Raw genomic sequence first — 13109 nt, 5'->3', positions numbered from 1 at the left:
TAATATTATTACAATTATTTATTCATATAGATTTTATTGTATAATTGTATATTTTATAATGATTATTTTATTAGTCTCAACATCAATATAAAGTATAAAAATACTTATCCAGTCATAAAACCGCCATCTACGTATAGGTTCATACCATTTATCATTTTTGAATAGTCGCTCAATAGAAATATCACTGCATCAGCAATATCATTAGGCTCTAGAAAATAAATTGTTAATTACTATATAATATACATGCTACAGTACTACACATTACAATTACAATATAATTCAACAATAATAACACAAAATGGTGAACTGATATTTAAATATTTTCACTAACGTGCAAATCTTCCTAATGGTATTCTTTTCATAATCGGTTCTGATTTTTTCGGATCAGACCACGCTATCAACCCCATCTTGGTCAATACAACAGTAGGATTAACATTGTTTGTTCTTATGCCGAGAGGTCCTAATTCTACGGCCATTGTCCTTGTAATTTGGTTCACAGCTCCTTTAGATGCACAATATGCTACATGATCTGGTATTGCTCTCTAAACAGTAAAAATGTTATATTGTAATTATTGTAACCATACTATTTTTACCATGAAAAATGTCAAGAAAATAAAAGGTTTAACTAACTACTTGGTTCTCATAACTATATTATTATAATAAGTAGGTAATGTAAAGTTTAAACAATTTTAATCTAAAATGTTCATAAATTATAAACCATATATAAGTACCTATATGATAAACATAAAATAGTACAAATTATTATCAACAAGTAATAACCTCAGATATGGTTGAGGATATATTCACTATTGATCCTTTGATTTTTGCCGCAATCATATTTTCAGCTACAGCTTGACTTGCCCTTACCACTCCTCTGGAATTTATGTTTAATGTACTAGAAACCAAAATATAATTTATATTATTAATTAATAAATGTATTTATACAATTATACTTTTTAAATTTTAATGTGAATAATGGTTATAAATAACTCAATAGATAATAGGTAACTACTTTAGAGCTTGGATGTTTATAAATTGTAACCAATACAATAAGTAGGTAGGTACTAGGCACTAATGAGTGCAAAACTAGTGTTTTTAGCACTGCCTAATTTAATATAATTTTATAACACATATGCTGGGTTCAAAAAAAAATTGATTAATTTAATGGTTCAATAAAATTGAATAGACCAATCATGTTTAAGGGATCATTAACTCATTATTGATTCTTATTTCGTTAGGTACCTAAATATTTAGTGATTTTTCATGAAACCCGGAATTAGTATTATATTTTCCTGCAATGTTATGTAAGGTTAGAGTTGCATTACGAGGCGAATGCAGTGCATTACATGCACAAACAATTTTAATTTTTTGTTATTTTTAACTCCATAATACTTATCAAAACATTAATTGCTTAAAAATAATTAACTATACGTGATACGTCCAGTATTTAATTGTAATATGTATTACTGTAATTTCTTTTCCAGTAAAATATTCTGTGTCTGATCATAGGCTTCAAAACATAAATTGTCTTTCAAGTTAAATAAAGGACTCAAAAACATAATTATCATATTATACACAAAATTGAAAATGCTATAAACAAAAAGTTTAAAATAGGTATGTTTAGTGCAACATTTAAATTTAATTTGCTCTTGGGGCCTATGCGCGTTAAAATCATCATCCCTCCTTGGCTTATTCCCTTCCATGTAGAGAAAAAATAACAATTTTAAAATTGCTACCCATTATGACATTCATTTTGGTAATACGAATATACGAATAACTTATCACTTATTTTCTTATTTGATAAGTACGCGTCGCTATTATTATTCCCTTTTTCCACCATTAAAAAGTTAATCTGTTATCGTACTCATCCCATCCTTGTTGTGTCGTCGCCATAAATGGTTCGATGTGAGCCACTCCGGCGTTGTTAACCAAACCGTGAACGGGCCCCATTTCTAAGATCTTACTATATGTTGAATCCCAGTCACCAATATCCACGGTTACTTTGGTCAGTTTTAGGCCAGGAATACTCGGTAGACTATCTATATCTCTTCCGACTGCAAATACGTGCGCGTCCATAGCTAACAATCTTCCAGCAATCACTTTTCCCATACCTATAATTAACAAAATAATTTATCATAGGTACAAAATTATATTTATTTTTTATTTTTAGTGAAAAATAGAAGATAATGAATGCGATTGTCATATGTTTATTATAATGTATAAATAGGCCAGTGTAAATGTAAAAAGTGTCAATAAAACATACAAACAATAATGAAACAGCCGCGTGGAACTATAAAGCCAGAGTTTGTATCGAATTAAATACAATATTACTGTGTAAAATGTTTCTGTCTGCCATAAAAAGTATAATATAGGCCGCTAGGCTATGAAAAGTATTGACGTGGTTGGCGGTTGTGAATACAACTATGTGATACTACTATACTAGTATACTACTATAATATGTCTCGCCATACCGGTGTTAAAGAATTAAAGATGACCGATAAACCGACCAGGAGGATTTGTTGTTACAAGATAAGCTTAAAGAACACACAGCATATAGGCGTGTCGTTATGTGTACCGTGTACATATTGCAAAGTTTGATCACGTTAGTATGCACATAGCACGTAGGCCCATTTGTTAACTCGTCAATCGCTACATGAATTTCAAAATATAAATATGACTTTATCTATAGGTATACACATAAAAGGTAGCTAACTCTGATAATTTAAGTAATAAATAATAATAAAATTAAATTAAACGAAATACTATATTTAAAAAAAAATGTAAAAAGTATAATATAATAATTCAATAAAACTGGAATATTGTAGGTCGATATAAAAAAATCTAAAATAATATACCGTTTATTTAAATAATATTTTAGTATTTACCAGCACTTGCTCCAGTCACTATGAAGCTCTTGTCTTTGAAATACTCTTCCATACTCGATCGTTTTTCAGCTATACCTCTGGATAGAGTTCCCATAACGTAACGGTTGTTCAAATGTGTTGATAACTTGTTGATAGAGCGAAACATTATGCTACTTTTTATTCTTAAACTAAAATCAGAAAAAATAAATTTTCAAAAAGGGGTGTCGTATTATTGTAGACAGTCGTCAAAATAATATTATTTAATATATATGTAGTATAGGTGGGAATATTTTAAATTATAAATTATTGACATAGGTCAGGCCAGCGAAGCAAGATGTGCTGAGGCGACAATAATATTTTCTATATAACACCGCCCGTTGCCGTTGAGTGATTCGGCGAGGACGTAGGTACGACGTGCGTGTAAACGCCGATCGTAGTACGGGCTAGGCAATCCGAATTTGCTAAGTATTTTATTTATGTTTGTTTTAATACAATAAAAGTGTTTCCGACCCGAAAACCCGAGTTAAACATTATTTTAGTCATTCTTACGTTCTTACCTTTTATAGGAGCGGCGCCGGGATAATATACGTACTATGTGCCAGTGAAGTTTTATTAAACTGAATAGTGCCAAGGTATATCTAATCTTTGGGTCATTTCAACTAGATAGGAACGAACTAAGAATTGACAAGCGCATACCAATCGTACATTAACGAGTTAACAGTGCCATTCTAATTAATTTTAGAGAGTGTCATTAATGAATAATAATTTGAACATTTTCGTGATTTTGACGAGTTTTGTCATAATTTGAATTTCAAACGTTAATAAAAAAATCGTATCCTTGTATTTTGAATGTTTTTAAATTGTTAAAAGAACTACTTATGAGGACTTTGTATACGATTTTCAAGATTTTTAAGGAGCCTATAAACATTTTTATCAATACTTTAAAAATAGTTTAATTTATATACAGCTAGATTTGTTAATTGTATTTATTAAAATAGGCTCTTTTAGTTATTTTATCAACCTTCATATTGATGCATTCCTGTGACTTCAGTTATTACTTATTAATCTTATCGACACCATACATAAAAAAGTTAAATAAACTGGGGTCGAAAAAATTATAAAGTTTTCATATAAAAATAAATAGACAGTAAAGTTTTAAGTTATTTATTTTGGAGGTATCTAGATAAGAAGTATTCTAGTCATTTGCTACCCGCCCCAAAGGTTTTACACAGACTGTGCCATTGGGTAAATGGTGGTTTATGGGTGTACTATAATGTGTCTATATATATATGTACCTATCCTATAAAATATCTATCACCCAAAAAACTTCATTGTACAACTGCCACATTACTCTTTTGCTCAAAAACTTAAATAAAACTCAATGCAATGTATACATTACATTTCTGTATATTTATGTAATATAATAATAATATAGGTACTTCTATAGCATATTTTAAAAAATCTAAATTTTTTATTTTCATTTGAACGCAACATATATAGCATCGAAAAAACGAACCACCTGCATGTATACAAGTACTTATATCTTGCGTTAAAATAAAATATTGAAAAATAAACTATCGTACCTACCTGCGATCATTAGACGAATAATTTTTTTAATAAGTGGTTTGTTTCTTAATTTTAACCTAAATTCTGGAAATCCGTCATGATGAAAATATAAGATTTTTTATAAATTACGTGCAGGTTTGATGGCAACAACAATATATATTACTATGAACATTGTATTATACTGCGTAAAAACTATTTTATACAATATTTAATGTTCTTCTTTAATCTTTCTCTTTGTGAAAACCGGTTTTTAAATCCGTTTGGATTTGAACTCGGCACACCAGTTTAAATATGGTTGGATTTTTAAGTAATATCAATTTAAGCAAAACAATAAATTATAGTAATACAATTAAACACAAAACCAGGTCGGTAACTTAATCGACCATTTTGTTTCATTAAAAAATTGTTTTAAGTACCTAAACACTTCAAAAAACGTTATATAGGATATAACATGTTAATATTTTACTGTAGGTAAGTTAAGGTGATAAACAGAAAACTGAAGTCGCTTGGTTATTGTTGTCTATTGACTATTCAAAGCCTTCTAGATGTATACCAAATATTAATGAATTAATATTCTTCAGATTATTGTAAAAAAAATAAGTAGGTACACACTACACAATAACAACCGACACATACCATTCTTCGTCGGCCATCGCCGTTGTTGTTGGTGGCGACACAGCGACGGGCCGATAAGAAATATTTTTTTTTGTCTTAGCTCCTACAACTACTCAAAGCGGGTAACAAAGAATATAAATCATGATTTAATCTTTATTTTCAATAATATAATAATATTACGCTCGCACATAATATACCGTAGACTGCAGGGGTGGCCAAACGGTCGATCGCGACCGGCTGGTCGATCTTGGACGATTTCTAAGACGACCCGCCTTGTTAGAATTTATTAATTATTGTTATACCTCTGTCATTTAGTAGACGAAATTGTTATATACATATTTCGGATTAACCTGTTATTGTGAAATGGCATTTTCTCACATGAAAGTGATAAAAGCTTGAATAGGTACCGAGAAATACTTTTTGATGATTTAGAAATTTAATGTGAAACCCTCATTTTAGATAACTTTATACTTTTATTTAATTATTAATTGTTTAATGTTTATTATTAATATAAAATATTTTTTTTACATAAGTCGATCTTAAAATTAAAAATATACCCTCAGTAGATCTTAATCAAAAAAAGTTTGGCCACCCCTGCCGTAGAGCTATATAATAACTATATAATTCATACGACCAATAAGTGAACAAACATACATATTATATTACTATTACTATTCTATGGCCGCAATGACCAAAATGCATATGTAAATACGGACGTGGGCTCATTAGAAAATCGCGGTTTTCCGGTTGGTCTGTATCTACCACGCAAGAGAACCATCTCGCGGCGATTCATCTAGTTTAATTAAAGAATATTAATTATTGTTATTACCTGTAGGTATATTTGTATTTATCTACCATCAACCAACAGCCCCGGAATGTAATATACATTATTAACGCACGCCCAAAACGACATTAATAAAAAACGATAAACCCACCGTAATAAAATCATCAACAAACGAAACTAAAAAATATCATTCGTGAAATCGTACACTCCGTTTGCGACGTACCATCGAAAAAAAAAATAATATTTATACACCTATTTAATATTATTATTCTGCATCGTATTATACTACATACCTACTTACACTGTACCGCGAATGTTTGGCTCTCGTGCTCCCAACTGGCTATTGTAGAATATAGGTGAACGGTTATTATTACTTTTAAAATACAAATTACAAAATACTTCTGCCTGCTTATGCCATTTGGTGAATAATGATAATATTATATTATAATCGTACAGGCACACCACCGCGGGGACGTATAAAACTGTATGACCAATATCAGCGACTCGAGAACACTAAGACTACGAAGTACGAACCACTTGTTTCGGGGAGTACGCATGATATTACGAGTGGATGCGACTACCCCACTATATGGCACACATCTCGTCTTTGTCTTGTCTTCGTCACAGTCGCCGTAGTGACTACAAATCGTCCAAAACGCAGGTTGTACAACAGGTCGGTTTCCTCGACCTAGAGTGTCGACTGTTCCGAGAATTGAGGTTATGTACTAAATTCGAATTACAAACTCCTCCATTCCGGGTAGGTACAAACAATATTGAAATTCGGCCCAAACATATGATGGGACATATTTCTGAAATTTTTCAATACGCGTATCCTCGTGACTAACGATTGTTTCGATGTCGAACATAATATGTACATAATATACAGCAAAACCCCGGGGGACAGCTATATTTTCAGGAATCAGGCAGGCCCTAGGGACGGCCTGAAATATATTTCAGGCCGGGAAGTCATGCTCGTCCAAGGCTTTCGTGGGCGAAGTCTTATAAATTATAACCTAATCCAACCTCACCTAAGAAAAACGAACATAAATTACTTGTAATATAAACAATAGACATAGGAATAGTTATATCTATCTTAATTTCGCTCAAAACATAAAAACTAAAAAAATCTATAGACGAACAACTTTTTATATAGATTCACAACGTTTAAAAAAAAAATATTTTAGACTTTACGGTGAGCCAAACCTAAACAGTAAAGGTATTTTTAAATTACATATAATAAACTACGATGGTTATATTATATTATGATGGCCTCTAAATTTTCTCCACTGGGAGGTTTTATATTCAAATACCATATCGAGCTCTCCGAAACCCAACAATACATGTTGTATAATTATTATAATTATTTTATGTAACGGGGAAAATATTTCACAGACATTTAAATTTTATTGTCAACGTTTAACTCGACAGTCAACACACAGAAAATAGGCACAAAAAAAACCAATCGTCCAACAGGTACGACGAAGAGGATAAATATATTAATTAATTATATTATTTAATATATATTTACTGCTATATAATAATATATTATCATACTTAATACGACCTAACTGTAGTGTACACGATTAGATAACGCGCTTTGTTTGTCAAACATATTAAGAAAACTGTGTGCCATATTTTAGCACGTACCCATAATTCATACAGTTATAGCAGCATAGGTGTTCTAAAACTCAGTTATTACTTATTATTATTATTACCGAGCAGAAAACGTTTTGGGACTCGTAAAACGGTAAGTTAATATTATTATATCGCCAGTGGCGGTAATAGTGGCGGTGGATGGCGACCGTGTTATACAACAACAACAATAATAATAATAATAATAATAATAATAATAATATACTAATTGTTATCTGAAACTGAAACCGTTAGTGCACGTCGTGTACGTTACGACGAGCGAGCGGGCGGGCGGGCTGCGTTTACGTGTAAAGGTGATTGCGACGGGGTTGGTGGTGGAGGCTGATAATTAGTTGAGCGCACGTTTTAGCTGGTAGGTAAAATAATATAATGCACCTAATATGGACTTGTTTGTGCACGGCGGATGGTGTTACTTATGCATGTGCTAGTGATAGTGTCTGGTGGTGGGTGGTGGGTGTGTGTGGGGTGTGCGTGTGGTTGGAAGTTAACGGCGGCGTACGATATGACATCATATTTTATTGCGCGGCGGTCGCCAAAGACCCGTTCACCATAATATTATAGCCATACATCGAATAATATATAATTAATATAAATATGTACATAATATACCTACTACGTGTATACGTGTGTACGAAATTCTGGAATTTACTCTGCAGTAACCGTAGTAAGCACCTACGTGTAGGCACATAGATATAGATTTAGACTATATAATAAAACTACCACGAATGAAACGAATCGCTGTACTTACGTGCACATAAATATATTATTATATTATATAATATAACAACGCGGTATAGGTAATATTATGATTCATAACTTATATACCTATATATGCGCATCGGGGCTAGTTGTCGGTGCCTCACGACAGTATTACGACAAAATCGTACTGCACCGTACAACGTTCCAAATTTGAAAATGAAAATTAATAATAACTGTTTTCACGTCGGTGCTCGCTTTGCTAGTGAATGAAATTATGTTTTTACTTTTTAAACCGAAGTCTTTTATACTTACGAGTTTGCTGCGGCATAAAAGATGACAAAATATCGTTCGACGTGGGCTTATATTATTTTATTATAAGTTACAGCGGCTTTTACGACCTACTGTATTTACTATACATTCAGCATCCATTTCACCGTAACTTATCTCATATGAGCGTAATTAAGGGCTATGATTTGTCTCCCAAAAAGGTATTTCTATACCTCCTCGTAGAATGTATACTTTATATACTGCTTTACAAATATATTATAGAACATTTGCTAAGAGTTTGTGGGTTTTTTTCAAACGCTAAACGGCCACAATGATAAAATTAAAAAAAAATGAATATGTATACACTATACACATTCCATAACTTTTTGTAATTTTCGAAATGAAAAACGGTCGATTGGGAAAACAAAATTGAGAGCGCAGCTAGGACTATGAGCGGCGGTTGCCTCCCTAGACCGATGTGGGATTCATATTTCCATAAAACACTGTTTATAATGTACCGATTATTCAGGGGCGGATCCGGAGTTAGGAAACTGAGGGTCAGTTACAATAAGTAGTAGTTTCAATAAGGGGCCACTGCTTATTAAAACCAGATTAGAAACCTATACTTGCGTTCTAGGGATATAAATCAAAAAAAATTAATTTATGATGTATGCGTGTTTATTCGAAGGTCCAAGTGTCCAACCACCCAAGATCTGAAAAGAGGCCAATTTGATCAGCAAATATTAACTGTGGGTCAGCTGACCCCCTACCCTAGATCTGCCTCTGTGATTATTCAAACAATATTTTTTTGTTGGGTAATATTTGTTGAATTAATATTTTTATATAGATTAAAATATATTTATCATTAACACATATATTTGATTTTGTTCTGTGGTACCACCAGCTGGAAGAATGCTGTTGAAGGTGAAGACATTTTGACTAACCGACCGTTTATCAGTCCCACATAAGATTACTTTGGTTTTGTCCACCAGGGGAAAAATTGTTTTGACAAAAAATCAAAAGGAACACATCAATTGTTTATTTTTTCTTTATGTATTTTATCAATGGATACAACGATAGTTAAATATAATATAAGACCTAAGTATCAAAATAATTGTTATTTTTATCAAAAGGAAAAAGGAAATTATAAACTGCTCAGAAGATTAAATGAAACCCCTCTGTTCTATAACATTAAAAAATCCAATCTGGATGAAAAAGAAATATCAAATCAATGTGTAGGTATATTAAAAATTATTTTAATTTTAATTTAAATATTAAAAAAAATGTAGACAACTATTAGCTTTAAATCTAATATTATTATTATCATTATTAAGTAATTTATAAGTTATTACTAATATTTCATGAAGAAGTACCTCTATCGAGGACCTCTTCACTCTTATATTTTCATGTCGTTATTTTTTTATTTTTTTATCCATTACGTTTATCGTTTGACTCTGTAACAGATGGCCCAATAAGGAATTTTGTCACAAAAAAATTAATTCAGCATTGACCAAACTTGTCTAAATCCTACTTTTTAAAAAAAAAGTTGACATGGTTAAACATTTGCTATTGCACCTGCCTAACCTATTTGAATTGTGTTTGTTTGCAGGCTTATAAAAGTTTGAAATTATTTTTTTTAAATTCATTTTAAATTAATAATTTTAGAAACTATAATAGTATGTTTTTGTTGTACTTACATTTAGTCTATTTTGTTAGTATTATATTTAAATATTTGCATAGATATAACAAACTGTATTAGGTACCTTAGGTACGTATGTGTTTACCTACTGACAATATACATATTATAATATGATTGAACAATGTTATCTGGATCACTTGATCATTCTTTAGTCTTATATTTTGAAGCTCTTAAATTATGTAAATAATATTAGATACCTAACTAGTTAAAGCACTTATTTTACATAGGTATGTATTGATAGTAAAAAATAATATAAATCAACTATTCGCTTGTTCTAAATTTATTTATTATTTCTAGCACAATTATTAATGACCAAATGTATCATTCCGTAAATTAAATTACATTTTTAAACAATGCCATGTATCGGATGACTGATGAGCCAACGTGTTTTCCGTTTTTCTCATATCTAGTTACTTCGAAAAACGGGAAATCACGGTATAATGATAAATTTAAACAAGTGTCTAACCTAACAAGTGAGTCTAAAATATAATCATATAAATCATTTAATGCGAATGAGCGTTATAATTTTTTCAATTTTATAATGTTACTATGTTTCCTCAAATTTTCAAAATAAATTCTGGCATTTATATAAGTGGCTTATATTTTCAACAGTAAAAGTAATGTATATTATAGTATTTCTCAACCAGTAACCAATATTGATAATCAGTAATCACACAAAAGACAAATCAATAAAACAATTTTTCATGATCTATAATCACATTGTGATTTCATGTCCAACTTTGATCATATAACCAGTAGGTATACCATTATAGGTTATAACCTATAATGTTTTGAATTCACATTGTGCTGGATGTACAGCAACTAGAAACTTTTAGAGCTTTTTAAAAACTGGTTTTGCATAGACATTTCAGTTTTTCCTTAATTGCTTGTTTGTTTTTCCTGATGCATTTGAAAACTATTGGGAATTTTTATTTCTGACCCCCTCTAAAGAATCAACTAGATTCACTTTCCTACCAGAAATGATGTTGTTGAGAAAATCAAAGTATTTTCAGTGTCCCAAAAGGTGATGATAGACACAAAAAAACACACATCATTGTAAAATACATACATTCATATCTCCGCTCAGAATCTAAAAGTAAAATTAAGTTGACATTTTTATTGTTTAGACATGATATAAATTTGTTGTATTAATTAAAAATATATAAGTATTGCTTAATTATTAGTATTATTATAGTATTATAAATTATTATATATAGCATAGGCTAGGAACATCGTATTGTAAAAAAAAAAAATGTATTTATAGTTGTGGTTAAATAATTTTAAGTTAATTTTAAATTAATAATGTTAAGTTGTATTTATAATATTATTGATGAATAGTATAATGTTATAAAAAGTAGACAAATATAATTCATGTATAATATGAATTATTTATTTGGACAGTAAAATATAATGAGTATAACTATACCTACTAAATATATTGACGGGAAATAATATTATTAATAGTTATACACTAATACCAATTACTTTTACCTTTACATTTGGCTTATCTATTTTTGATATGCTCATCAATAATATTATCATATATAATTTGTGATTTAACTATGTAATATGCTAATAAAACGGATTTTATCTGGTTTTATTTACGGTGGTTGTTTTTTTCTGATTCGATGGTATGTTATACATTTGTCGTGCAAGAGAAAAAATAAAAATACATTTCAAAGGATTTTTTTTATTCGACGATAACGTCCAACTTTGTTGGTCGAACTACTATATAACCGCCAAAGGAAAAAAGTTTATTTAATCAGTAAAATGAATTTCGTTTAGTAAAACTTTGAACTGGATACGTCTGCCAAACACCTTATCTTTCATTTAAATTAAATTGTTATTTTATTTCACCTTTTGCAAATTAATAAAAGGTTTTAAGTACCTACGGTTATAATATTTATTATTATGGTATTATATACAATTATAGGTAGTGGTAGTTAATTACATAATATTAATATTAATATGTTGTTTTGCAGTAACTTATTTATAAGAATTAGTGCAATAAGATGTATAAATATGAATTGTACAATCTTATGAATGATTTAAAAATGTATAGTACAACCAGTTTACTTGACTTAAAAAAGGAATAGTTTAGAGGTACAACTCTATTGATACAAACACGATTTGTGTCCCTAGCTAATTAATATACGCAATATACCCGTGGGAGTTTTGCCCCCCCCCCCCCACACCCTTTTTATCAAACTTTCAACACATATTACCACAGACCAACAAACATTTCATAACTTATTATACCGGCTTACTTTAAAAGTTTCAACCATAAGCATGCGTTGGTGGAAGACTTTTTAAATGGATCAATAATCAAATATAATATAGTTTTATAGTACTATAGTTTTAAATATTTTAATTAAGTAAGTTGTTTATAATAATATATTCTGTACACCTATACTGTATACAGAATATATATTATATTTTTTCTAAAATGTTTAAAATCAGTTACATAAATTATAATTATAACAAGAAAAATGTAAAGAATAAGCTGACACCAAAGGAGATGTCTCACCTTTCAATGGGATTAACAAAATACATTTAACATTGTAAAAAAACTTTTTCATTAATTTTAATTAATTAACTTCTTGTCTTTTAGTACAAATATTCTTGGTTTTCTAGTATTTTATCGTTTATGGTTAGGTACAAGGTTGTAGATCTATCTATCTACAACCACTGTTACTTATCACGAATACCTATCTATCACCTAGAGTACAGGTTAAAATCACCTATCAATCCAAATATATAATTATTATATATTTATCATGTAACTCTATATTAGCTATAACAATACTTAGCCATATATTTTGTAGATTTTTTTCTTTCAATATATAAAATGATCCTTAATAAAGTACTATCGTGTGTTCTGATTTGAAAAAAATATTAGGGGTACGCTAAAATATCAGAAAATGTAGCTTAGCTAGGTATTTCGGAACCTTCCCCCAAAGTC

General features: G+C 30.1%; 1 protein-coding gene across 7 annotated transcripts in view; it reads right to left on the bottom strand.

The window, feature by feature from the left end:
- The window catches only part of LOC132944778 (L-xylulose reductase-like), a 30539-nt gene continuing 17430 nt past the window's right edge, over positions 1 to 13109 (bottom strand). Inside the window, exons 1-6 of one of the 7 annotated variants that reach the window (XM_061014269.1) lie at positions 6123 to 6392; positions 2886 to 3052; positions 1865 to 2111; positions 781 to 895; positions 332 to 542; positions 1 to 208 (exon numbers count right to left, since the gene is read on the bottom strand). In XM_061014269.1, coding sequence (XP_060870252.1) covers positions 105 to 208; positions 332 to 542; positions 781 to 895; positions 1865 to 2111; positions 2886 to 3030 — 822 coding nt within the window. In that variant the 5' untranslated portion in view covers positions 3031 to 3052; positions 6123 to 6392 and the 3' untranslated portion in view covers positions 1 to 104. Of the gene's footprint in view, positions 209 to 331; positions 543 to 780; positions 896 to 1864; positions 2112 to 2263; positions 2399 to 2885; positions 3053 to 3421; positions 3501 to 4451; positions 4576 to 6122; positions 6393 to 13109 lie in introns of those variants that run through there. The other 6 variants (XM_061014273.1, XM_061014271.1, XM_061014274.1 and 3 more) reach the window with 6 other exon arrangements.

This window comes from Metopolophium dirhodum, chromosome 5, assembly GCF_019925205.1.
Source record: "Metopolophium dirhodum isolate CAU chromosome 5, ASM1992520v1, whole genome shotgun sequence".
Lineage (NCBI taxonomy): Eukaryota > Metazoa > Arthropoda > Insecta > Hemiptera > Aphididae > Metopolophium > Metopolophium dirhodum.
The sequence above is the reverse complement of the archived record's forward strand: the minus strand, read 5'-3'. Positions and strand labels throughout refer to the sequence as shown.